Source organism: Bufo gargarizans, chromosome 2 (genome assembly GCF_014858855.1).
Source record: "Bufo gargarizans isolate SCDJY-AF-19 chromosome 2, ASM1485885v1, whole genome shotgun sequence".
NCBI lineage: Eukaryota > Metazoa > Chordata > Amphibia > Anura > Bufonidae > Bufo > Bufo gargarizans.
Window position 1 is genome coordinate 244,020,568 of NC_058081.1, and position 27,660 is coordinate 244,048,227.

Genomic DNA, 27,660 nt, shown 5'->3' on the forward strand with positions numbered 1-27,660 from the left:
CATGTGAAGAGACATGAGAATACTCTGAGAACGCTGAGTGACACAGCTCCCACCTCCCCTCATATCTGCTCCTGCCTCTGCACCTGTGCCATGCAGGACATCAGGAAAGCTGAGTCACATTACATAATAGCACCCAGCTTTCCTCCTGTTCTGAATGACATATGTGCAGAGGAATAGCCTGGGAAAGCTAGGAGGCGGGGCTAGCAGACGGGAGACAGTTAGGAAGATAGACGGGGGTGGGGCCTCTCCTCCACTGCGGGCCCCTCTTCCTCACGGGCCCCATAGCAGCTGCGTGGTCTGCCTATATGGTAGGTACGCCACTGGCGTGCAGCCAATAGCAGGACCTGCCCCCTTTAGTTTATAACCTATCCATTAGGTGCATTAAAAGGTCTACTTTGTGAGTTTATGGAGGACTTGCATATACATGGCAGACAAACAGACAAAGCAGAGTTACAGTGCAAGTCAGCGGGTAGGACAAGTGCATAAAGAAAGCAAGCCTGAGCCTTTGGCGTCATCAGAAGTAAGAAAGGTAGATTTTAGACTCAAGAGAAGCTAAGTAGCCAAGACTAAAAAAAAATAAAAAAGTATAAGCAAGCACTGCCCAAACGTAGTGCCTTTTGATATAGTTTTTTGCTGGAGATTCACCTGAAACATTGGCCATTTCTCCTAGATGACCCCATTTTGAAAAATAGTGTCACGTCTGATATGGCAGGTAACAGACTTGCAGAGGGGAGGGAAGGAGAGTAAACTTTTACTAGGGAGAGGGAGGAGTGGTGACCGCTAACTCACCTAGCACTGGCACCAGGCTGCCCTGACGTCCCTAGACAGGCTGCTAAGCCATACACCGATCATGTGCCTTGTCCCTGGCTTACCCTGAAACAAACCCTAGGTAGTGAATAGAACGGTGGGAGTGCTCCTCACCACTGACCCCTAGGGTAACAACAGGAAAAGGACAAACAACACAAACAATCCCCAAAGGGAGACAACAACATGAGAGAACAAAAGGAGTGAACCGGAGATCAAACAGCTCCAGTTCCAACACCTCCACAGCAACTTCAACTCCACCAGATGTCAGAATAGAAGATCTGGAAAGAAGGTCAATATCTGCCAACAAAGGAAGCAGAAAGGGAGAATATATATCAGCTGGGAGTGGCTGACAGAGAACAGCTGAAAGGAAAAGCTACAGATTCCTAAATGGAACAAAAAGGATTGCAAACCTAAGCAGGAAAACCTGGACAGGAATCCATTCCCACCACAAGGTTATGTAGTGATCTCTTGAAACCAAGTGAGTAGCCACCCACTGCGACCTTCTGACTCCAGGCACAACAGGGTCAGCGATCGGTCGTGACACCCTCGTGACAAATAGTATCCCTAGAAGACCACAAGTCACTTATTGGAGGTTTAATACCCTAAACAAAACCTCAAACTTTGGTATTCAGTAAGGGAACTTTTACACTTGCGTTGTTGGATTCCAGCAGGCAGTTCCTGAAATCCGTATGCAAACTGATAGCGTTTGTAGACAGATCCGAATCAGTCTCACAAATGCATTGCAATACCGGATCAGTCTCTCTGGTGTCATCCGGAAAAACGCATCCTGTATTAATTTTTTTCACATTTTTAAAAGGTCTGCTGCACATGCGCAGACCGGGAAACCAGATACGTTTTTCCGTAACGCTTGGTGTTACGGCATTAATGCATTTCAAAGGAAAAAAATCCGGCATTCCGACAAGGGTTCCGGCATTACCGCAGCATGCTGAACTGATGCATCCTGAACGGAATGGTCTCCCCATTCAGAATGCATTAGGATAAACCTGATCAGTTCTCCGGTATTGAGCCCTTGTGACTGAATTCAATACCGGAAAAGAAAAACGCTAGCGTGAAAGTACCCCTAACACTAAACTGAAACCCAGTGTTTTTCCTGAAATTGTAGGCAGTATTAAATACAAATGTTGTTTTAGTATGCAGTAAGTATTCACAAAGTCTTCACTAGTATTCAGCAGACTGGTGAAGAATCCCAGATCAAGTACTTCTAGACTGTTCTTCATCTAATGCAGTTTATCTAATAGAATGTCACAGTGGTTTACAATATATAGGACGCACCACCCAGAGCCTTAAGGAAGGAGTAAATGGAATGTCACAAAGCAGGAGAGACGTTTTTCATAAAAGGCACATGAAATAATCTTCTGCTGTCTACTGCTCAGACCTAATGTCTGAGTTGCAAACAGGTTCTTCTACTGCAGTTCGATATAGTTTAGATTCACAACTGCATTTCAGTAGATATGGCAGGAATGGAATGTGAGGTAAGGGAAGATGGGCAAACAATTAGGGTGCTACCTTTCTACAAGCGCGGGCGGCCCTCTGTCTTACTGCATTACTTACTTTCTAATCAATGCGCACCTTCATTCCACTGGCACAGGAGGCCCAGGAAGTGGTGAGCATGGCTGCCATTACTCCCCATTTGGCATTACCGGTTTTATGGGACATGTTTTCAGTTCCATCATATATTATGCATACTGTTCATCTTTGAGAAAACCATTCTTCAATGTAATTTTGAGGGGGACGTTTAGCTGTAGGTTGGTATGGACACAATACTCACCCTTCACACCTTCAATGAATTTTTATTTCATTGGTCTTCAGTTTGACATATTACTACCTGGACGTAAATATTGCACCAGTTCCAGTGGAAAACTGCCCATAAGGTATGAAACCAATTTTGTGTCTATCAGCAGTTTATTCCCTTGTCGTAAGACCTGCCGTGATGTACGCAGACATTTTTCTACTATAGGTTTCTCTTTTGGAAGGAAACCTTAACTGTACCTATAATTTATCTGAGGCCATCATTTCATATTCCATCTACACCAAATGTTCACGAGTAACCCCCAACTACTCAGCTATCAACTGTTCTAATATGACAGGCACCCTAAGCCTCCATCTTCAATTTTCATATATAGGGTTGAGGCAGATACATTTTAAAATTAGGTTCTGCAAAGATCTGAATTAGTATTTGGTAATTTGCTACTAGAATCAACAAAGTTCTAAAAATGACTAAGTATTTTAGGCAGCATAACCATTTTTGCTAAAAGCTGTATAAGGGATTGCTCATGGGTGTATTTCCATTTTTTCCTTTCCCAACCAGAAACACATATGGAAGAGGAAGATGGAAATCTTTTTCAGAACTTAGGAAAGATAGGACTTAGGGCTCATTCACACGACAGTTGTTGTTTTGTGGTCCGTTTTTCACGAATCTGTTGTTCCGTATCCTCTTCCGTTCCATTATTCCACAAAACATATCTGCATGGTTTCCGTATGTGATCATTTTTTTGCGGATCGGAAATGGAAACAGTAACTTATTAATCATTAAACACATGAGCAATATGGGCTGGGCATAGCATTTCTACAGTATGGATCCGCAAAATACGGATGACATACGGATGTGTTCCGTGTGCGTTCTGTGATTTTTGCGGACCTGTTGACTTGAATGGGGCCTTAGACCGTGATTTACGGACAATATTAGGACATGCACTACTTTTTTGCAGAACGGAAATATGGAAACGGAATGCACACGGAGTGCCTTCAGTTGTTTTTGCGGACCAATTAAAGTGAATGGTTCCGCATATGGTCCGCAAAAAACAAAAAAAAAAAACGAATAGAAGCAGAAAGAAAATACGTTTGTGTGCATGAGCCCTTGCGGACCCATTCACTTGAATTGGACCACGATGCGCAAGATTCAGTCTCCACCGCAAAAAAATAGAACATGTTTTTTTATGATGCAGAGCCACAGTATAAAACCACAAGGAAGCGCTCCGTAATGCTTCCACTATGCAGCTTTCAGTGAATGGGTCTGCATCTCTGATACTGAGCGCACACGGTCGCTCCCCGGAAATTTCAGACCCACTGTTTGTGGGCCGCAATACGGGTCACACATGTAAACAGGTTCCAGAAAAGCCTATAGGTTGTATAGGTCAAGTATAAAATAAGAAAAAATACAAAACAAAAACTGAAAAAGATGCATGTGCTAAAAAAATTGAAAATACATCTAGTCAGGAAGAGGGTTCAAATGACCCTGTCTTGAACTGGTTGAAGTAGTTCTCTGGTACTGTCTGTTTCTACGGAAGGCAGAAAGGTACAATGTACATGTTCACATTGCGTACTACAAGGAGAGGTATAGAAAACTAGATTATCTTTTGGAATAGAAATGGCTGGCGTAAGTGTCAGAAAATAAGCAGCTCATACTGTAAAGCCATAGCAACTTGCTCCTGCGCTTTGGGATGTGCTGACTGACCCCCTTTTTCCTTTGCAGTTTGTACTGGAGGTGTGGCTGCCTCCCCAGCCGTGCACTCCTGACCAGCTCGTCTGCCCCATTAGCTGATTTTAATTAGTGTGAGTATATAGCCTGGCCCGCTCCCCCTCACTCACTGAAGCCACCTGGCACCAGGAGAGAGATAGTGTGTGGACTCTCATTGCAGTCCTTGGTGACCTTTTGACGCCAGGGGTGGTGTGCTTTCCGTGGATATAATGGAAGCCATTTTGGCACCAAAAATGACAGAAATTCAGGCGGATCCAGCATGCATGTGGAACCTGCACTTTCTGAATTATATGATAGCCGTCATGGCACATAACAGGTAAAATTTAGTGTTAGGAACCCGTCTAACTAGAGATCGCCTTGACGTGTGGCAGACGGGCTCAAATAATTTTGTACAAAACGATTTGCCAAGCATCTCTAACTTATTAGTATAGCATTTGCAATTATGATGCAATTGTGTACTTTATTTGGTTTGCAGTGAGCTGTTGCATTGCACTTTTTGTCTAACTGTAAATCCCTAGTTGACATTTTTCGGCTTGCCAAAGCTAACACACCGATATACTGTACACAGCTTTCAATGCAGCCCACTGACACACTTTAAAACATTTTATGAACATATGTGCCTTACACATTTCAAGACCGGGCCATCAATCTGACTTCAGAGGTATTTAACAGGACCTGTGTGAAAAAACGGTCAGGAAAAGGGAAGGAAGCATCGGCAAACTAATGGCAGGTAGCCATTTTTATTACATGCAACCAGGCAGGAAAGTAGGCAGGATAAGGGGAGACAATAGGGGACTAAGTGATGAAACCTACATTTAAAAATAAAAAATCTTCTCTTCTACTTTGCCATTTTCTCTCTGTGTCTTCAGTCTCTCTGAGGCACAGGCTCTGTGGACAAATAGCTTTCCTGAAGAGTAGTCCTGATATTTTAGGCTACTTTCACACTAACGTTGTTTTAATCCGGCGTTCAATTCCGACACTGGAACTGCCCGCCGGATCCGGAAAAACGTGTGAAAACGGATTACATTTGAATCCTGATCAGGCTTTCGATCACAATGGAAAAATGCATTGGAAAAAACGGATCCGCCATTTATGGACTTTAACTTTTTCTTCACATTTTTCGGGTTTAACATGCAAAAGCCGTTTTGACTGAACACACGGGGCCGGGGCCGGATCCGGCGTTAATGCAAGTCAATGGGAAAAAAGCCTGATCAGGCGTTCAGTCAAAGTGTTCAGGCTTTTTGGCCGGAGGTAAGAATACTGCATGCTACGTTTTTTGAAAAGCCTGATCAGTCAAAAAGACTGAACAGAAGACATCCTGATGCATCCTGAAGGACTGACTCTCCATTCAGAATGCATTAGGATAAAACTGATCAGTTCTTTTCCGGATTTGAGCCCCTAGGACGGAACTCAGCGCCGGAAAAGAAAAACGCTAGTGTGAAAGTACCCTTAGTTTTGTTTTCGGGATCTAGTGTCCTCCTCAAAATGTGCAGAAGGAAGCATGACAGAGTGATGCTGCCACCTGCTGGGAAAATGGGAAATATCTCTTCTAACACAAAGACAATTTTTGAAGGGCTCGTCAGTGACTGAGGAAATTAGCAGGGGGCTGGACGTTGTGTATAAAGAAAAATTAAAACACATTGTCAAACTGTTCCGGTTCCAGCACAGTGGTTCTCGCCCTTGCCAGACCAGAAGTGTGACATGCTGTATACTTGATTGCTGCCAGCCAATCAAAGGCCTCAGTAATGTGACCGCTAAGGCCAACGCTTAAGTGTATTCAACATGTATGGTGGCCTCCACACTCTACCCAACACAAGCCATCTGAAATGTATTAGGTGATAAATCAAATGAAAAAGAAATAAAAAGGGAAATCCAGAGAACCTACCAACATTAAGCTCTAACCTAGGGAACCTAGGGATCACCTCATGGGCTCCCGCATTCTACCGAAATTTAAATTCCCATGGCCTGGGCTATGGTCAGTGCTACCCCAGGAAGCCCCAGACACCATCTCATTTAGATATCTGTTCTTTACTAGCAGGACCCTCGTACAGATCCTGCCTCCCCCACTACCCTGCATAGTTACAACATCCTGAGCTTCTTGCCAGCTGTTGTAACACACTGACCCTGTTCAACAGCAACAGAGAACAGGAAGATACAGTAGGGTTGTTTTGAAACCAAAATTTTGATTTGATTTTGATGCCATAAACAAGTATTGCGATACTCGATACCATGCTAAAAAAATAAAACGCCAAAAAAGCAGCGTGCATTCTACATTTTATGGAACGTCCGGCCCGTAATCGAACAGTCCGATCCTATTTTTAGGGGGACAAGGTGACAAAAAAAAAAAAAAGGGGGAGTTGCACTGCGCCACCAATGTTTTTAGTACTGGGGGAAGGGGGGCGCACTACACCACCAATGAAGAGGAGTAACCTTTTAAAACAAATACAGGTGGCGGGTGCCGGCGGCAGAATCACATACCCGGCACCTGACCTCTATGACAGGGTGCTGCGATGCGCACCTGAGGGGTTAACTGCCGCGGATTGCAGCATCCTGTCATAGAGGTCGGGTGCCGGGTATGCGATTCTGCCGCTGGCACCCTCCGCTTATATTTGTATTAATGGGTGAGTTATCATCATTGGTGGCACAGTGGCCACAGCCCCACCCCTCATCCGTCCCTCTTTCTTATTGGCAGCAGCAGTACGGGGGGGGGGGGGTTCTTCACCCCTGTGCTGCGGAGGAGAACATGGCACGTGCTAAGAGCAGCGTGCGCCATGTTCTCTGATACTAGGCTGCACAGTAGCACAGCCTAGTATCTTTAAATGTGAAATCCCGGTATCGAATCGATACCGGTACAAAAGTATCGATTGGGTATCGATAATATGCATGTGTTTAATGGACAACTGTACACACTTATCTGTGTCTAGTACAGCACTGTACTAACGCAGCTCAACCCCACATGAATTGCACTATTTTCACACTAGCACTAAACTGTTGCAGCAGGCTGTTCAGGTAGAGGAGTAGTCTGCCGGAGTTCATTGTATCCGGTATAGCCGGATTCTACTTTTACCCGCCAGAGACAATTAACTATAATGGCACCCAGCGGGAACCTGGCCTGCTTCGGGAATTAGTGCCAGGATTTGGCAAGACAAAAAACGCTGGTTGCAGCAGTATTTGTCCGGCTGAATCTCGCCACTATTTCCAGAAACAAGCCAGATCCCCGCCGAGTGCCATTATAGTGAATGGGGTCTGCGGGTCCTCCGGTAGTTTACGGCTATGCCGGATGCAATGAACTCCAGCAGGCTGTTCCTCTACAAGAACAGTTTGGCACTAGTATGAAACTAGTCTGAGGCATCATTCACATCTCTGGCAAGCAAATCCATCTGCCTGACTGGCACAAATGCTTGCTGTCAGCCACACAAAAAAACTGTTGCATGTAACTTCTGTCCATCCAAAACCCAGCATTTAGGCAAGAAAGCAGCCAGATCACCGATGGATCTCATTATAGTCAATGGGGATCCAGTGGTTAACTAGAGAATCCAGCAATGCCAGATCTGGCAAAATCTGACAAGCTGTGTTCTGCCGGATCTGCATAACAGAGTTGTGAACGAAGCCTAAGTCTTCAATTCTAAGGCTACAGGCACCACAATTGTGCTGTCATTGGCTGTCGCAGATGGCTGTACCCTCTAGAGAATCCGGCAATGCCAGATCTGGGAAATCTGGCAAGCAGTTCTCTACTGGAATAGTCTACCAGGTCTGCTTCACAGAGGTTTCAATAAAGCCTAAGTCTTCAATTATAAGGCTGCAGGCACCACAATTGTGCTGTCATTGGCTGTCGCAGATGGCTGTACCCCAGCGGAAGCAAAGGTCACCAGTTGAGTATGTTCAGAATTCACTACTGAGCCATGGAAACAAATCATCTACATCCATTATGTTGCTGTTTGATTCTGAATATTCAGAAGGGGTTTTTCCCCCCTGGGGACCCCTTCTACAGGCCTCCCAGCATGGTAAGTTCCACAGTTGATAATTATATTTACTATATTCCTGTCACTAGGTTCCGGCTCCATCTCGGCCCCACAAGCTCTCGGGTGCCCCTGCATCAACATCCTGTTTGGTGCGGGTCGAGTAACCGCTGCAGCAAATGACTGGCCACAGTGGTCACATATCACCCATGCGTCATGTCACTTGGTCACGTAACCCGTGCAGCAATTGGCTGCAGTGGTCACATGACTTGCGTCAAACCAGATGCTGACTCAGTGAGACCCAGGGCCTACTTATTGGGCAGGACAGCAATGGAGTGGGAACCCAGCGACGGGGATCAGGTAAGTATGATCACCACAGCATATCCGGCCGTGAAGAGGAGTCTGTTGAAAAGGTCGCTGGGGTGAACAATCCCTTTTAAGCGGTTGTCCAATGGGATTAAATGTTTTTATATATGGGTCAGAACAAGTTTAAAAAAAAAATAAGTATTACTCACCTAACCAATCCCACCCCGCCTACAAGGGTCTGTGCTGGTCTTCACGTCTTTTACATGGCGTGACACGCAGGAAATGTGTACTCAGCTAATCACTGTCCGAGACATGTCTCTGGCCTTTGTCCATGGCGGGTGACTGGCTGAACAAGCATCTCTTGCCATTTCATCTGTTTTGAACCCAGGCCAGGATAACAGAGACCACCCAGGCCTAATAATAGGACCCGATTTCCTGTTCGATACAGGTAACTTTTCTGTAGCTATCTCTTTATTATCACAGGCAGAATTACAATGAAAGATATCACCTCTATGTAGATAACACAGGATCCTAATTTCACCGGCACCGCCACTACAATGTCAAAGGCGTGCAGGTCAACACAAAAAAAAATAAAAAAGATTTGCAAGTGCTGTGGCCCTATTCAAACAGCAGATCGGCGGGAGTGCCCAGAGTCGGACCCCTGCTGATTTATTGAGGACAGGTCATCAATATCAGTAAACCAGACAACCCTTTAAGGGTATACTCGGTATTTAAAGGTTTTCTGTATATGTACATGGATAAGTGTGGCCTTGTCCCCTTTTAAAACAACTCAACATTTAGATAATACAAAAATGTGAAAGATTTAAAAAATGCTTGCACACTGTACCATGCAACATTAGTTGTATTTTCAGGGCAATGTCCTTCCACTGACAACAGGAAAGGGGAGGCAGTAATGACGAAAATAATGAAAGTGCTTTTCCAGGCTCCTGATATTGATGAGCAATCTTCAGTATAGGCCATTAATATCCGATTAGTAAGGGCTCAACACCCTGCACCCCCTTAACCAGCTGTGCCCTGCAGGCTCCGGCGCTGGAACTAGCAGTTTGACTAGAACAGTAACCACAGCTCCGTTCAAAGTGTAGTGGTTGTGCCGGTTACTGCAGCTTAGCTGTCATTCATTTCTATGGGAGCCGAGATGCAGTAACCTGCCGCGACCACTACACTTTGAACGGAGCTGTAGTTACTGTTCTATTCAAAGTGCTAGCAACAGCGCCGGAGACTGCAGGTTGTCGGATATTATCAACCTGCATAAGCCATAAATATCAGGAACCTGGAAAGCCCCTTTGAAATCTTTGGGTACTTTCACATTCACGTTTTGGGCGGATCCGTCATGGATCTGCTAAAGCGGATCCGTTACAATAATACAACCGCATGTATCCGTCATGAACGGATCCAGTTGTATTATCTGTAACATAGTCAAGACGGATCCATCATGAACTCTATTGAAAGTCAATGGGAGATGGATCCGTCCCCATTGACTTACATTGTGTGTCAGGATGGATCCGTCTTGCTCCGCATCCCATGAAGGACAAAAAAAAACGTTTTGGTGTCCGCCTCCAGGGCAGAATGGAGACTGATCGGAGGCAAACTGATGCATTCTGAGCGGATCCTTTTCCATTCAGAATGCATTAGGGCAAAACTGATCCGTTTTGGACCCCATGACGGACCTCACAAACGGAAAGCCAAAATGCCAGTATGAAAGTAGCCTTAATTGTAGTTGCCATGAACAAAATCTGAGCGTTACCATTGTGTCTAAAAAGTATATATATATATATATATATATATATATATATATATATATATATATCTTAAACATATACATGTCATATTAATAAAATCATACAAAATATTAGAAATAGCCACAGCTTTCAATCATTTAATGCTATATACACGAAATCGAAAACCAACTACAATGAGGGGAAACAGAAGAACCAGAGCATGCGTGCACCTGTCCAGGTAAATAAAGTCTTAGAAACCAACTCATTCTCTTAAGGAAATGCCAGCTGCTGCCTGAGCCCACACATAAAAGCTAATTCTCGTGCACTTGCACCTACACACCTCTGTAATACAAACACATCTCTGTAATCTCACTGCGGTGTAGGAGCGAGCAATGACCAACCCTTCCACAGGAGTCTCTGACCGTTTTCTTCTATTTGCCGGCGCGTCCACAAAAGATTTGCCTCTTCGAATTCTCGTGCAGCCAGTCTGCAGTGTCTTACAGAACCCACCATTAACAAGTGTCGATGGAGCCGAAATGTACAAAAGGAGAATATACTTTACCAATTCATGGCCAATGATAAAAACAAAGGAGGGGAATTTATCAGCAGGGTGATCTATGAACGAGGTCATTTATCAAATGGGTGTAAAGCAGAACTGGCTTAGTTGTCCATAGCAACCAATCAGATTCCACCTTTCATTTCTCGCAGCTCATTTGGAAAATGAAAGGTGGAATCTGATTGGTTGCTATAAGCAACTAAGCCAGTTCTACTTTACACCAGTTTGATAAAATGACCCCAGAAGTCTTTTTTTTTTTGCTTGAGCCTGCATCGGCGTACTTTGCAACAAATCTATTAAATGGCACACATTTCTTGTTAAATTTGGCGCATTTTAAAACCTAACACTTTTGTCTAGAAAGGCTTATTTTACTCTATTATTGCGGTCATGTGGATAAAATAATAATAATTTTTTTTTATATATAGAATTGAGGCTACAAACATTTTGCCTGATCTTCAGCTAGGATAGGGTTAAGCAGGCCATAGTATAGCATAAAACTTTTACAGGTAGCTGATGACACCTCCGTCACACCTCGCTCATTCCACTTACGGCATAATGAAAGGATCAGCCTCATAAATGATAAAACAAGCTTATGTACTTGCATATAAAATAGGATGGTTGAGAAAATAAGCTCCTGTCATCCAGGTAAACGATAGGTGGAGCTTTAGCCTGTAAACTGGTCATGGCATAAACTGAAAACCCCCCCAACATATACTATACACAGCCGCTTGTACTAGGGACCAGCAACCTTCAGCACTACAACTCCCAGCATGCACAATGCTCTAATTCCAATAGCAGTAATTGGAGCATTTTGGAAGTTGTAGTTTCAGAACAGCTGAAGCGCCAGAGGTTGCTGCCCCCTGGTATAAGCAGCTATGTCATGCCCAGTTTTGCATTCGTCGGTCCGCTCGTGAGCTCCGTTTGAAGGAGCTCACGAGCGGACCCGAACGCCTCCGTCCAGCCCTGATGCAGTCTGAATGGAGCGGATCCGCTCAGACTGCATCAGTCTGGCGGCGTTCAGCCTCCGCTCCGCTCGCCTCCGCACGGCCAGGCGGACAGCTGAACGCTGCTTGCAGCGTTCAGCTGTCCGCCTGGCCGTGCGGAGGCGAGCGGATCCGTTCAGACTTACAATGTAAGTCAATGGGAACGGATCCGCTTGAAGATGACACCATATGGCTCAATCTTCAAGCGGATCCGTCCCCCATTGACTTTACATTAAAAGTCTGAACGGATCCGCTCAGGCTACTTGCGCACTTAGAAATTTTTCTAAGTTATTAATGCAGACGGATCCGTACTGAACGGAGCCTCCGTCTGCATTAATATGATCGGATCCGTTCAGAACGGATCCGATCAAGCGCAAGTGTGAAAGTAGCCTAACACTACTCTACGTGGCAGCCAACACATCAGAAAAAACAAGCAAAATTATTATTCCCCCCCATGCCACTTTTCTAGAGTAAAAAAAAAAAAGTTGCAAACCTCACGTGCCACTTCTACGTCGCTCTAGTCACTTTCCCGAAAAGGGTCTGGAGCGATAGAGGGGCAAGGCCAGGGGGCCCAGCACATTTATCTTCATTTAAGTCAGCTTTCTTGTGTAAATGAAGACAGCACCTAAGCTCTGCACCTGTCACAAATTAGGCACATCTCCTGCCTATGATCCATCTCCTCCATGCCGATCCCTAGTGATGACTGACCTGCCATATAACTTATTGCCAATCGGAATGGGCAGAAGATGAAAGGGCCAAACTAATATAAATGCATCCCACTCAACAGATATTGCGGTTATATCACTTACCAAATACCACCATAAATCAAAACTGCCTTATTCTAAAGTGATAGGGCAGCAGATAGCAGGCCGCGACGAGAACAAGCCTCCCTAGGGTCACCGGCTATGCCGGGGTGGCTTGTTCCCATCGAGGCCTGCTACTGGAGATTTGTAAGATTGCAGATCTGTAAGCAGAAATTCTGCATAAAAATAGCATGAAAAAAATAAATAAAAAAGAATACAAAATCAGAACATAAATCTGCACTATTGATCGCAGATTTTGTGCGTATTTTAAGGGTAGGGTCAAAGGGAGGATTTTGTCCATTGAAGTCTATGGGAAAACCACATTACATCAACTGCGGATCCGCACAAACAGTTGACACCCTGTGGATTTTAAAAGCCGCCCCACAGTTTACCGTGTACAAAATACACACCGTGTACATGAGATTTGGTAAAGGTAATTAACTTTGTATTCTATGTTATGCTGACGATTTTCTGCACGAAAATCTACACCGTGAACAGTTATTCTAAGGCCTAGTTCACACAAACGGTTTTTTTGCGAGTGTACGGGCTGTTTTTTTGTGTTCCGTATACGGAACCATTCATTTCAATGGTTCCGCAAAAAAACGGAATGTGCTCCGTATGCATTCCGTTTCCATATTTCTGTTTTTCTGTTACGTTGAAAGATAGAACATGTCCTATTATTGCCTGCAAATCACGTTCCGTGGCTCCATTCAAGTCAATGGGTCAGCAACAAAAAAAACGGAACACATACGGAAATGCATTCCGTATGTCTCCCGTTTCCGTTCTTTCTGAACCATCTATTGAAAATTATGTTATGCCCAGCCCAATTTTTTCTATGTAATTACTGTATATTGTACATGGCATACGGAAAAACGGAACGGAAAGGAAACGGAAACACAACGGAACTCAAAAACGGATCCGTGAAAAATGGACCGCAAAAAACTATAAAAGGCATACGTTCGTGTGAACTAGGCCTAAGGCTTCACGCACACGACCGTTCCGTTTTTGCGGATCCGCAAAACACGGAAGCCGCCCGTGTGCCTATACACGGAACAGGCGGCCCATTGTAGAAATGCCTATTCTTGTCCGCAAAACGGACAAGAATAGGACATGTTATATTTTTTTGCAGGGCTACGTAATGGAGCAACGGATGCGGACAGCACACGGAGCGCTGTCCGCATCTTTTGCGGCCCCATTGAAGTGAATGAGTCCGCATCCAAGCCGCAAAAACTGCAGCTCGAATGCGGACCAGACCGGTCGTGTGCATGAGGCCTAAGGTGCAGAATCCCACAACTGAAATGCTGTGGACATGTTAGTACATGAGCTCTGTCTCATCTCATTCATTTTGTTAGTATGGATTGGGCTGCAGTTTTTTACATGAAATCCGTATGTAAACCGCAATGTGCCAGCAAAGTGAATGAGATCAGACAAATCTCATGCACACTTTGGCCTCTTTCAGACGGGAAAATGTGCGGGCGCGTTGCGGGAACATGCGCGATTTTTCGGCACAAGTGCAAAATATGGTAATGAGTTTTGCACGCGCGTGAGAAAAATCGGCATGTTTGGTACCGTAACCCGAACTTCTTCACCGAAGTTCGGGCTTGGGATCGGTGTTCTGTAGATTGTATTATTTCCCCTTATAACATGGTTATAAGGGAAAATAATAGCATTCTGAATACAGACTGCATAGTACAATAGCGCTGGAGGGGTTAAAAAAAATAAAAAATTATTTAACTCGCCTTAATCCACTTGCTTGCGCAGCCGGCATCTCTTCTTTCTTTGCTGTGTGCAGGAACAGGACCTGTGGTGATGTCACTCCGGTCATCACATGATCCATCACCATGGTAAAAGATCATGTGACTGACCATGTAATGACCGGAGTAATGTCACCACAGGTCATTTTCCTGCACATAGCACAGAAGACAGACAGGCCGGCTGCGCGAGCAAGTGGATTAAGGCGAGTTAAATTTTTTTTATTTTTTTTAACCCCTCCAGCGCTATTGTACTATGCATTCTGTATTCAGAATGCTATTATTTTCCCTTATAACCATGTTATAAGGGAAGACAATAATGATCGGTTCTCCATCCCGATCGTCTCCTAGCAACAGTGTGTGAAAAATCGCACCGCATCCGCACTTGCTTGCAGATTCTTGCGATTTTCACGCAGCCCTATTCACTTCTATGGGGCCTGCGTTGCGTGGAAAACGCACAGTATAGAGCATGCTGCGATTTTCACACAACGCACAAGTGATACGTGAAAATCACCGCTCATGTGCACAGCCCCTTAGAAATGAATGGGTCCGGATTCAGTGTGGGTGCAATGCGTTCACTTCACGCATTGCACCCGCGCGGAAATCTCGCCCATGTGAAAGGGGCCTTTGCTTTTTCGTTCCATATGGAAATTGGCCTGCTGTGTGGATTTAGAAATCTGCAGCATGTGCAGGTAGCCCAAGGCTCTAATAAGACCAGAAAAAAACTGCGTCTACAAGTCATCTTCAGCAATAAGCGGCATATAAACCTGTTCACTTCTCCGTTTACTCACTCGCTACTCTTTGTTAGGGCTCATGCACACGACAGTATGTATTTTGCAGTCTGCAAAAAACGGATCAGCAAAAAATACAGATGATGTCTGTGTGCATTCTGTATTTTGCGGAACAGAACAGCTGGCCCCTAATAGAACAGTCCTATCCTTGTCCATAGTGCGGACAATAATAGGACATGTTCTATTTTTGGGGGAACGGAAATACGGAAATGTAACGCACACGGAGTAACTGTCTTTTTTTTGCGGACCCATTGAAGTGAATGGTTTGGCATACGGTTCACAAAAAAAACGGAACAGACACGGGAAAGAAAATACGTTTGTGTGCATGAGCCGTTAAGCAGAAAAGACCTTTTGTGCAACACACACAGCAGCTTTTTATCTGGAAGGAATCTCTTCATTTACAGAAGACTTCTTTCATGCCATTACTCCAATGATCATTAGTCGAGCAGCTTCCTCTTTTACTTCCAAATAAAAAAAAAACTAGAAAAAACACAACAACACCATCAATCTGCCTGTATATGTAGGGGTATTACAGATTTTTGAGATTGGTGACCTATCCTCAGGATCTCGCACCCCCACTGATCAGCTGAGTCAGGAAGCCACTGGAACCTAGGCAGCAGACAGATCCAGAAGCAGAGAGCGCCGCCTATTGTGTAGTGGCCGTGCCCATGTACTGCAGCTCATCTTCCATTTACCTGAAAAATGACCTGGAAATATTCTGAAACAATATCCACACACAGCTTGACATGCTGTACAGAGGGTGCAATCGGCAGCAAACTTAGGCTACTTTCACACTTGCTGTAGCAGGGTCCGGCGGCACGGTGGGCTAGCGTTACCATAGATCCGGCAAGCTGTTCACCCGCCGGACCATGCTAGCGCAAGTGTGAAAGTAGCCTTACAGCATCTCTGCGATTATTTCTGCAACATAAGCCGTACCATTTGGTGCAGATTTTGCTGCTGCAGAATATCAGATACACGGTGGATTTTCTACTGCAAAAAATCCAAAGCAGACCTGCTCATGCGGCCTTTTGGGTAAGTGCACACAACGCGGATTATGCATGGATTTTAATGCAGAAAATTTGCAGATTAATTCAAGACCAGAGAGGTGAATGAGATTTGACAAATTCCGTAAGGAAACTGAACTGTCAATCGTTAACGGAAAACCCACGCCAAAAACACACACAAAAAAAAAACCTGCACCAATACAGCAATAAAGTGTGGATTTCTGCGTATTTTTTTTTCAATGAGGTTTTGGTATGGATTTTCTGCGTACAAATACGTAACGTGTACAGGTACAGCCTTGGGCTACCTGCACATGTTGCGTATTATGTGCGTTTTTTTATGTACGTGTTGATACTCATCCGGAAAAACCACAGTGTGATACAGTACCAGCAAAGGGTATGGGATTAGATAAATCTCCTGTTCACTTTGCTTTTTCTTTGTATGTGGAAATTGACCTGCTGTGTAAAATTAGAAATTTGCAGCATGTCAATTATGTTTATGTTTTTTTCTTGCGCGGATTTCAGCTTTATCAATAGAAGGGCGAGATTTGCGGCAAAACCGCATCACGCGTGTGCCAAAACCCCCCACAAAGTAACATATGTAGTTTTTAATGCGGTTCTGCTGCGGAAATGCACAGAAAACGGCACTGATTTTCTGTTAGTAAACCTGCAGCCGTGTACGTGTACCTGCACACAATGCAGATTACGCGCTTCTCCGCGAGGATTCTCGTGCAGAAAAACTGCAGCACAAGGCTAAGTGTATGAGAAAACACAAATCTCATGTACACTTGACATTTTCGTTCTGCGCCGAATTTGACCTGCTGTGTGGATTTTGAAATCTGCAGCATGTCAATTGTTTGTGCGGATTTCACCCTTTTCAATAGACGAGTAAGATCGCCAGAGAATCCGCATCAGATTTACACCATAAAAAATCCAAGCAAAGGGAGGTTTTTGGTAGCCTTCACACGCTGCAGATTTAGTTGCAGGAATTTCTGTGACTGAAAATCCGTTCCATTCACCTGAATGTGGCTTGCAAAAATCCATATACGTGCAGCCCCTTTCAAATGAATGGAACCGATTTTCAGTCGTGAAAGCAGCGTGTGACTGCACCCTTTCCGCTTCTCGTTTGGCAGTCCACAAATTGCAGATCCTGGCCGTGTGCTTTCCGCATTTTGCAGACCGAAACGCCCTGCCCTCTATAGAACAGTTCTATCATTGTCCGTATCGTGGACAAAAATAGGACACGTTCTCTATTTTTGCGGATGCCACAGGACAGACATACAAATGCGGACATCACGTGGTGTGATGTCCGCATTTTTTACGGCCCCATTGAAGTGAACGATTCCATATCTGACCTGCAAAAAATTTAGATCAGATGCGGACCAAAAACCCGTTTGTGTCCATGAGCCCTTAGGCCGAGTTCACACTTCAGTTATTTCCATCAGTAAGGCCTCATGCACACGACCGCTGTTCTGGCCCCCATCCGAGCCGCAGTTTTTGCGGCTCGGGTGCGGACCCATTCACTTCAAAGGGGCCGCAAAAGATGCAGACAGCACTCCATGTGCTGTCCGCATCCGTTGCTCCGTTCGATAGCCCCGCAAAAAAATAAATATAACATGTCCTATTCTTGTCCGTTTTGGGGACAAGAATAGGCATTTCTACAAAGGGCCGCCTTTTCCGTAATTTGCGGAAGGCACACCGGCGGCTTCCGTGTTTTGCGGATCCGCAATTTGCAGACTGCAAAAAATTGAACAGTCATGTGCATGAGGCCTTATTGTGAGCCAAAACCGAGTGCGGGTCAAAAACGAATTACTGGTGCATTCCACCTGATCTCCGAGTAGGCTTCACCACTGGTTTTGGCTCACAATAACTGATGGAAATAACTGATCAACATAAGTGTGAACTGAGATGATAGGGTTTGTGCACTAATGAGAAGCAGTGCATGTGGCGCCTTATACATACGGTGCGCTATATAAGCATGAGACTCGGCAGATGGGGTCTGGCTTTTCGGGCTTCCTTTCTCCTGCTGCCATATTCTATATGGGTGCATAACGGCACTGTCCACAATGTACCTCACCTAATTAGGGTGGATTTACAAAGCTATATCCACGGCGGCCCAGGGATAAGTCTACATGTAGGATACGGGGATTCTGAGGTGTATATGCCACATGTGAATTTCCAATTACATATAGTCACATACAGCAAGCGTATTGTTTCTGGAGCAAGCACATGGATTTCTGCAGGCTCCGCTCAGGTGAATGGGACAGTCACAGAAATGTCTGCAACAAATCTTTGTGAATCGCGAATTTCGTAGTTTTTTTTTCCCATTACAGCATTCACCACGCAAGAAATCTTTTTCTATCTATGGCTAGTTTTACATCTGCGGCAGAGCTCTCCGATAGGAAACAGCCTGCCAGAGTTCTCCGGATCCGACATTACTGGATACTGCCACCTGCCCGCTAGACACCATTGACTAAATTCTAAAAGGGATCTGGCCAAGGTTCAGCCGCTACCCAGCAAATATGGCGGGAAGCTGGACAAGAAAACCTTGCACACAATGGTATTTGTCTGGCCAACAGCCTGGCAGAGAGGATAGCCGCAGATGTGAAACTAGCCTTAAAGGGGTTGTGTCATGAAACAAACCAGCACCTGGATCTGAATATTTTTGTAACTGCATGTACCGTAATTAAACATTTTGTATAGCCAGTGAGTTATTCAATAAAATGTATCTGTATCTCACAGAGCTGGTTGAACACGGTCAGTTTAAATCTTGTTAGGCCCCTTTCCCAAGGGCGAGAATTCCACGCGGGTGCAATGTGTGAGGAGAACAGATTGCACCCGCACTGAATCCGGACCCATTCATTTCTATGGGGCTGTGCAGATGAGCGGTGATTTTCACGCATCACTTGTGCAGTGCATGAAAATCGCAGCATGTTCTATATTCTGCGTTGTACACGCAGCCGGCATCGTCTTCTTCTTTCAGGACCTGCAAAAGGACCTTTAGGGACGTAATCACATGGTGAGCGCGGTGACATCAGCGCAGGTCCTTCTGAATGAAGCTAGAAGATCTTTCTATCTTCATTCAGCAGGACCTGCGCTGACGTCACCACGCTCACCACGTGGTGAGCACGATTACGTCAAAGGTCCTTTTGCAGGTCCTGAAAGAAGAAGAAGACGATGTCGGCTGTGCGATCAAATGGATGAGGTGAGTTTTTGGGGTTTTTTTTTATCCCTCAAGCCACATTTTAGTAAGCATTCTGTATTAAGAATGATATTATTTTCCTTTATATCCATGTTATAAGGGAAAATAATAAAATTAATAGAACACCTAACCCAAACTCGAACTTCAGTCCGGGTTCGGGTACCACATTCAGTTTTTTCTCACGTGCCTGCAAAACGCATTGCACTCGCACAGAAAAAAATAAAATAAATGAACAACGGAACGCAATCGCAGTCAAAACTGACTGAAATTGCATGCCTGCTCGCACGATTTTCCCTGAACGCACCTTCATCGCATCCGGCAGTGGTTGGGGCAGATTTCAATCTAGGAGCAAGGACTGCCGAAAGATGTTCCTAATTTATAGCTAGACCTGCGCCTCATAAATGAAACCCATCCTCCGGCAGTGCAACATGTATAAGGCCTCATGCACTCGACCGTATGTATCTTGCGGTCCACAAAAAGAGGATCCGCAAAAAATACGGATGACGTCCATGTGCATTCCGTTTTTTGCGGAACAGAACATCTGGCCCCTGATAGAACAGTACTATCCTTGTCCGTTATGCGGACAATAATAGATCATGTTCCATCTTTGAACGGAACAGAAAAACGGAAATATGGAAACGGAAGGCATACAGAGTAAATTCCGTTTTTTTTTTGCTGATCCATTGAAATGAACAGAAAAAACAGAACGGAACGTGTGCAAGAGGCCTAAGGGCTATTTCACACAACCATATGGCGTTTTCAGTGTTTTGCTGGATGTTTTTAACGGATCCGTTTTTTGTTTCAGTAGTGTTTACGATTACATTCCATTTTTCCGTATGGCATATACATATACAGTAATTACATAGAAAAGATTGGGCTGGGCATAACATTTTCAATAGATGGTTCCGCAAAAACGGAACGGATACGGAAGACATACGGAGTACATCCCGTATGTGTTCAGTTTTTTTGGCGGACCCATTGACTTGAATGGAGCCACGGAACGCGATTTGCGGGCAATAATAGGACATGTTCTATCTTTGAACGTGAACGGAATGGAAAAACGGAAAAGGAATGCATATGGAGTAAGTTTTTTTTTTTTTTTTGGAACCATTGAAATAAATGGTTCCGTATAAGGATCTCAAAACACGGCCCGTATACGCAATGCGAAAAACTTTCATGCGAACGAGCCCTAAGTGTAAGGAAAGTAGGACTACTCCATGAATGCACAGAACAGATCTTCGCTCATCCTCTTGGGTTGTGATATTCTGATGTTTCAGTTCCATCTGCTGGAGATGATGGATAATAACAGACATAGCTGCCAGACAGGGGCAGAACTAGAATTCACAGGGCCCCACAGCATAATAACATAGGGCCCCCACCACCTAGTGAAAAAGTTAAAGGGGTTATCTGAGCCTGGAAATAACCCCCAAAATCTAATCCGTTTTGCCAGAACACTTGGCACTAATGCATTTCAATGGAAAATAATGCCGGATCTGGCATTCCGGCAAGTGTTGCAGTATTTTCTCAGTCCAAATACCATAAGTGACTGAACTGAAGACATATGGAACAGATTGCTCTCCATTCAGAATGCATTAGGATAAAACTGATGAGTTTTTTCCGGTATTGGGCCCCTAGGACGGAACTCAATACCGGAAAACTTTAACACTAGTGTAAAAGTACCCTTAGTAGAATCAGTGTGAGGGGCCGGGAATATGGGGGAGAATTCCAGGCTTGGATAACCCCTTTAAACCAGCAACAATTAAAGGCATGTATAATAGCATCATATATCAGAAAATCCACATTATAGCAAAACAGTACAATGTTCCTGCCCCAGATTGCCCCCTACCCCAATGTCTGGAGCCCATGGCAAGTGCTATGGCTGTAGTTACCCCGATGCAGCTGCCAGTATAAGATCAATCAGCCGCCCTAAACACCCTGTGTGACCCGTTATGCAGCCCTACATGATATACTACTACTATACCAGAGCACAATCTGACAGACTGGGGAATATAGGCATGACACGAGCACACCGACGGTGACCCAGCTTTCTACGACTTCTAGTTACAGGTGGCTCCGGGTGACAATGCCATTCATACTACCTGGAGATTGACCATTCGGGTACTCAGCCAGGTGGACAGACTCATGGTTTCTCTGAGAACCTAAACTAGCTGCCAGACATGTTACTCCTCGCCGGCTAACCGCCCTGCCGCTCCGGTGCGGATGACCACCAGACTTTGCTTCCATCCACGTGACCGCTACAGTCAATCAATGGCCTCAGTGGTGATGCTTGCAGTCCGGCACATGACTGCTGAGGCCAGTGATCGGCTGCAGCAGGCACAGAGATGTCACTGCCCCATGCTGGAGTGGGGACTGGCGATAGACGAGTGCTGCAGGTGGTATACGCTGTACATCATACACAACACCAATCCGCTGCCTGTATAAGGGATGGTCGCCCATAGACAGGAGGACCAGGACACACAGCAGGTATGGGGTTATGTGATACAGGGCTGTCTGAACGGGTGCCTGTGAGGGGATGCTCCCAGGGCGACCATCCTCTTCCCTGCTGAGAGGTACTCACTTTTTCCGAGCCTTCTCCTTCTTTCCCTTCGGCCTCCTCTTCCGGGCCTGCATGGCCAGCACTGGAGAAGAGACAGACAAGACACGGTCATTAGAAGCCCAGTGCCGGCCGCGCCGACTGCCGGTGCCGCCTGCGGGATAAGAAGGGCAGCATGCCGGTTCAGTGTCTTACCCTTCCCCGAGCTCATCTCCCCCTTGTCCTGCGCGCTGCTGCCGGTGCCGGCCGGGGCTCTGTCCACGCAGGCGCAGCCCTCAGCTTCCATGAGATGAATAAGATCGCGCCGTACAACGCGCTGCTTTCTACAGACTGCGTCACCCGCTCCCTCCTCTGACACCTCTCCTAGGCAACCGCTGCCTCCTCGGAGTACAACTGGAGCCGAGAGCGTAGGGGGCGCTCTTGCCTCGAGACTCGTTTGTTTGTGGCTGGGAGGACTGGAGGTCAGGTGGTGGCGGACGAGAGAAGGCTGCTCTCCTAAGTGCAGTGAGGGCTTCATGCGCGTGGTCGCCTCCCGGCTACGTTATTTTCTTGGCGGACACGTGCTGTACGTTGGCCGCTTCCAGCCCCATCCAGGGCCGGTGACAGGTCAGTGCTGTGCAGACAATGCGGGGCCTGTGACCGTGCTGGACGTGTACAGGTGCAGTGTCGCCGTGTACTGGTACTGCGTGGTCCCTGCGGCTTCTGTATGTGAAGGAAGCGGGGACTGGCGATAGGCGAGTCGTGCAGTTGGTATACGCACAATACATGTGCTTCTGTCATGTATCATCACATGGGACATTTCGGATCTTCTCTGCCTGAATGCTGTGTGCCTTGTATAGTAGGCCACCCCAGAGCGTACACGTTGGAGTCTATGACCTCAGATTTTGGCTACAGACTTGCTGTGATGGCAGATTGGTACCAGGATCTGCGGCTAATCCTCGGTGTTTCCATATGAAATGAGCAGGATGACCCTTATTTCCGCATGCAGCCAGAACTGCATAGGAATGGGGTTGTGGAAACCACAGATATAGGCCTCATACACACAACCGTATGTGTCTTGTGGTCCGCAAATTGCAGATCCACCAAAAAAAGGATGACGTCCATATGGCTATGGCCTCATGCACACGACCGTGCCGTTTTATGCGGTCCGCGAATCCGCAAAAAAAAACAGAAAGCGCCCGTGTTGCCTTCTGCAATTTGCGGAACAGAACGGGCGCCGGCAATATAAATGCCTATTCTTGTCCGCAAATCGCGGACAAGAATAGAACATGTTATTTTTTTTGCGGGGTCGCAAAACGGAGCCACGGATGCAGACAGCACACGGAGTGCTGTCCGCATCTTTTGCAGCTCCATTGAAATGAATGGATCCGTTTTAGCGGCTCGGATGCGGACCCAAACAACGGCCGTTATCTTTTTTTTTTTTTTGGAGTGGATCCATTGTAATAATGCCTATCCTTGTCGGCAAACTAGGAAAAAATAGGACATGCACAATTTTTTGCGGGGGCTACGGAAAGGACATACTGATGCGGACCCATTAGCAAAAAAGACGGAACGAACAGGAAACAAAATAAGGTTGTGTGCATAAGGGCCATAGGAGGGGGGTTTTATGTAGATTTAGGATTTTGACAATGCGTGAACAGAGCCTTAGGCCCCTTGCAGACGAGCGTGTCCAGATTCGTTAAGTGAAAAAATGTGGGATTTCGCAAACAGTCATTCAGTTTTGTCTGCAATCGTGTTTTTATAGATTTTTAATGCATTTATCATTACACGTGATAAAAAACTGAAAGTATTTGAACAACATCTCTTAGCAACCATCCGTGAAAAAACGCATCGCACTTGCTCGCGGATGCTATTTCTCACGCAGCTCCATTCACTTCTATGGGGCCAGCATTGCGTGAAAATCGCAGAATATAGAACATGCTGCGATTCTCACGCAACGCACAAGTGATGAGTGAAAACCAACGCTCATGTACACAGACCCATTGAAATGAATGGGTCCGGATTCCGCTCTGTCGCAATGTGTTCACATCACACATTGCACCTGCGCGGAATACTCGCTCGTGTGAAAGGGGCCTTAAGCTACTTGCACTCGGCGCAGGTTTCTATGCAGAAAATCCATGTTTTTTTTTTTTCAGGTTAACAACCCCATTGAAGTCTATGGGGAAGACCGCTCTACAGAAGGTACAGAACGACACGAACAGTGCGGCAGGTTAATTTCCACATGTACAAAATACGCACTGTGTACGTGAGATTTGGCAGATCTTTCACTTTGCCGGTCCTGTATTATACTTTGTTTTTCTGAACGAAAATCTGTACAGAAAAACTGCATGATCTGCAACGTTTGCAGGATTTTTGGAGTGGGTTGTGAGCTGCAGTACGCTGGCATGGCCACTACGCAGTGAGCAGACCTTTCTTCTTCCTGCTCCATCCACTGTATACCGTATTTTTAAGTTTATAAGACGCACCTGATAAGACAAGAAGGAAAATAACAAAATAATATTTTTCATCAGACCCCTGTATCGGCTCCTCCGAGCAGACCCCCATATCAGGACCTCACATCAGATCAGAGATAAAATAAATACGTTCACTGTCCTCTCCAGGTCCGGCGGTCTCTGCAGCAGGCACCCTCCCTGGTCTTCTCCGGCCCGCTCTGTCACATGACTGCATGTAGCGTCAGGACAATGCAGCGCAGCCCCAGGGACCCTGAGTACTCGCAGCGTTTCACTCCAAGATCGGGCTGGGACAGGGGCTGTGGTTGCTTGATCAGCGACAGGGCCCAACTCTATTTGCCGGCATAGGTTAGCACTCCGAAGGATTAACCCCTTTGATGCCGCCGTCATTGCTGATTGCTGCACCTAATGGGTTACAAAGGTAGGGAGCTCCCTCTCTGTACCCATCTGCTCTCTGTGATGCAATCATGGGGTGCCGATGGTTGCTAAGGCAGCCCAAGGCCCTACAAAGGCCTCAGACCCTGTTAGCTAGGGAGGCCCATCAGGACCAGCCCACAAGGTGTCGGTGTAAAACTGGCAGTTCCAACGCAGTACTATACAGCATGTATTAGGCAGTACTATATAAATCACCAAGCTAGATCTTGGGCTACTTTCACACGAACGTTCGGGGCTCCGCTTGTGAGTTCCGTTTAAAGGCTCTCACAAGCGGCCCCGAACGCATCCGTACTGCCCTAATGCATTCTGAGTGGATGCGGATCCGCTCAGAATGCATCAGTCTGGCGGCGTTCGGCCTCCGCCTGGCCGTGCGGAGGCAAACGGATCCGTCCAGACTTACAGTGTAAGTCAATGGGGATGGATCCGTTTGAAGTTGACACAATATAGCTCAATTTCAAACGGATCCGTCCCCTATTGACTTTCAATGTAAAGTCTGGACGGATCCGTCTGAGCAACTTTCACACTTAGAATTTTTTCTAAAATATAATGCAGACGGATCCGTTCTGAACGGATCCCATTGTCTGCATTATAGGAGCGGATCCGTCTGTGCAGACACCAGACGGATCCGCTCTGAACGCAAGTGTGAAAGTAGCCTTAAAACACGCGTGGTGCTCTTTCTCTTCTGCACCTTGTTGTGTGCCCAAACAGCGAGTTACTACCACATATACGGTGTTGCTGTATTCAGGAGAAAATGAGTAACAAATTGTGGCATGATTTTTGTTTTGCCTTTTGTAAAAATTTGAAATCTGGGCCTAAAGCAACTTTCTATTGGAAAAAAAATGAAATTTTTCATTTTCACAGCAGGTGTTCCCAAATTCAGTGAAATGCTTGTGGGGTCAAAGTGCTCAGTGCATCCCTACATGAATTCCTTGAGGTATGTCGTTTCCAAAGTGGGGTTTCCACTGTAGGGATACCTTAGGGCAAGGGTCAGCAACCTTCAGCACTCCAGGTGTGAAACTACAACTCCCAGGATGCTCCATTCACTTCTGTGGGTATTCTGAAAACGGTAAAGAAAGTGTGCATGCTGGGAGTCGTAGTTTCACCATAGCTGGAGTGCTGAAAGTTGCTGATCCCTGCCTTAGGGACTCTACAAATGTGACATGGCGCTTGAAAACCATTCAAGCAAAAAGCATATTTCCTTCTGAGACCACATATGGGGTGTTTTCTGTAAGCTGCAGAATCAGGGTAATAAATGTTGAGGGTTGTTTTGCTGTTAACCCTTGCCGTGTAACAGGAAAAATTGCTTAAAATTGATAATCTGCAAAAAAATAAAAAAATAAAACATTTTGAAATTTCACCTCCATTTTCCTTTAATTCTTGTGAAACATATAAAGGGTTAACAAAATATGTAAAATCAGTTTTCAATAGTTTGAGGGGTGTTATTTCTAAAATGGGGTAATTTATGAGTGCTTCTATTATATAGGCCCCTCAAAGTCACTTAGAAACTGAATTGGTCCTTAAAGGGGTAGTCTGGGTTCAGGGCTGAACCTGGGCATACCCCCACTTTCACCCAGACAGCCCCCCTAATATGAGCACTGGAGCATTTCTCTGTATAGCGCAGGGCAAGGGCTGTTTGTTTATAGTTTTCACACTGCTAGACGGAGGCTTCCGCCCAGCAGCGTGTTTGGTGACGTCACCGCGACTGATAGGCCTAGCTTTCCCCATGGAGAGCCCGGTGCGTCACCGGATCTCCAAAAAAAAAAGCCTTTGCTCTGCGCAGGGCAAAGAAGAGCATCGGAGCATTTCATATGAGGGGAGCTGTCTTAAAAGCGGAGAAAATCACATTTTCTGTAAGTTTTTTTTTTTAAATATAAATAAAGGTAAAGCATATCATTCGCCAGTAATTTGAAATACAATATGGCACAAGAAAACTATCTTAGAATGGCTTGGATAAGTTAGTGTTCAGTGGTTATCATATAAAGTGACACATGTCAGATTTGCAAAAGGTGAAAAATGTTAGGTTTCTGAAGGGGTTAATGCAGCGTTTTTTTCATCAAAACTACAGACACCATGACACCAGATAGACCCTGTTACAAGTCATTGGGGTTTGTTGGGTGGAGGTGCTTTACAGTGCCATATCATCTGTTTTAAAGGGTTTCTACCACTTCAGTTTGACCAAATTAGCTTTCAGACACTAGCAATCTGCTAGTGTCTGATCTCCATAACTATGCAATTCTTAGAGCTTTGTGTGGAGCAGTTTCATTAAAAAACTAACTTTTATTCCTATGCAAATGAGCCTCTAGGTGCTATGGGGGCGTCTTTTCAGCACCTAGAGTCTCGGTCTACTCACACTGTATGCCCCGCCCATCTCGTCTTGAATGCCTGCCTCCATCACAGCCATCGGACGAATTCACACGCCTACGCCGTTCACTTCTGTCTTCGGCTCAGTGAGTGAAGGCCGCTCTCCTGATGCCGGCTTCCTCACTGTGACGTAGTCGGCGCAGTGAGGAATCCGGCACCAGGAGCGTATAATTTATTCACTGCGCCTGCGCCGATGACAGAAGTGAACGGCGCAGGCGCGTGAATTCGTCCAATGGCTGTAATGGAGGCAGGCATTCAAGACGAGATGGGCGGGCATACAGTGTGAGTAGACCGAGCCTCTAGGTGCTGAAAAGACGCCCCCATAGCACCTAGAGGCTCATTTGCATAGGAATAAAAGTTAGTTTTTTAATGAAACGGCTCCACACAAAGCTCTAAGAATTGCATGGTTATGGAGATCAGACACTAGCAGATCGCTAGTGTCCGAAAGCTAATTTGGTCAAAC

General features: G+C 45.6%; 2 protein-coding genes across 9 annotated transcripts in view; one reads left to right on the forward strand and one right to left on the reverse strand.

Annotated features, from left to right (window-relative positions):
* Window positions 1–22,468, reverse strand: part of SRPK2 (SRSF protein kinase 2) — a 142,274-nt gene extending 119,806 nt beyond the window's left edge. For all 5 annotated transcript variants that reach the window (XM_044280171.1, XM_044280170.1, XM_044280173.1 and 2 more), the window contains exons 1-2: window positions 22,147–22,468; window positions 21,976–22,036 (exon numbers count right to left, since the gene is read on the reverse strand). In XM_044280171.1, the coding sequence (XP_044136106.1) occupies window positions 21,976–22,036; window positions 22,147–22,468 (383 nt within the window). The remainder of the gene's footprint in view (window positions 1–21,975; window positions 22,037–22,146) is intronic.
* PUS7 (pseudouridine synthase 7) overlaps window positions 22,423–27,660 on the forward strand; it is a 73,493-nt gene continuing 68,255 nt past the window's right edge. Inside the window, exons 1-2 of one of the 4 annotated variants that reach the window (XM_044280175.1) lie at window positions 22,423–22,557; window positions 24,087–24,160. In XM_044280175.1, the coding sequence (XP_044136110.1) occupies window positions 24,109–24,160 (52 nt within the window). In that variant the 5' untranslated portion in view covers window positions 22,423–22,557; window positions 24,087–24,108. Of the gene's footprint in view, window positions 22,558–24,086; window positions 24,193–27,660 lie in introns of all 4 variants that reach the window. The other 3 variants (XM_044280176.1, XM_044280177.1, XM_044280174.1) reach the window with 3 other exon arrangements.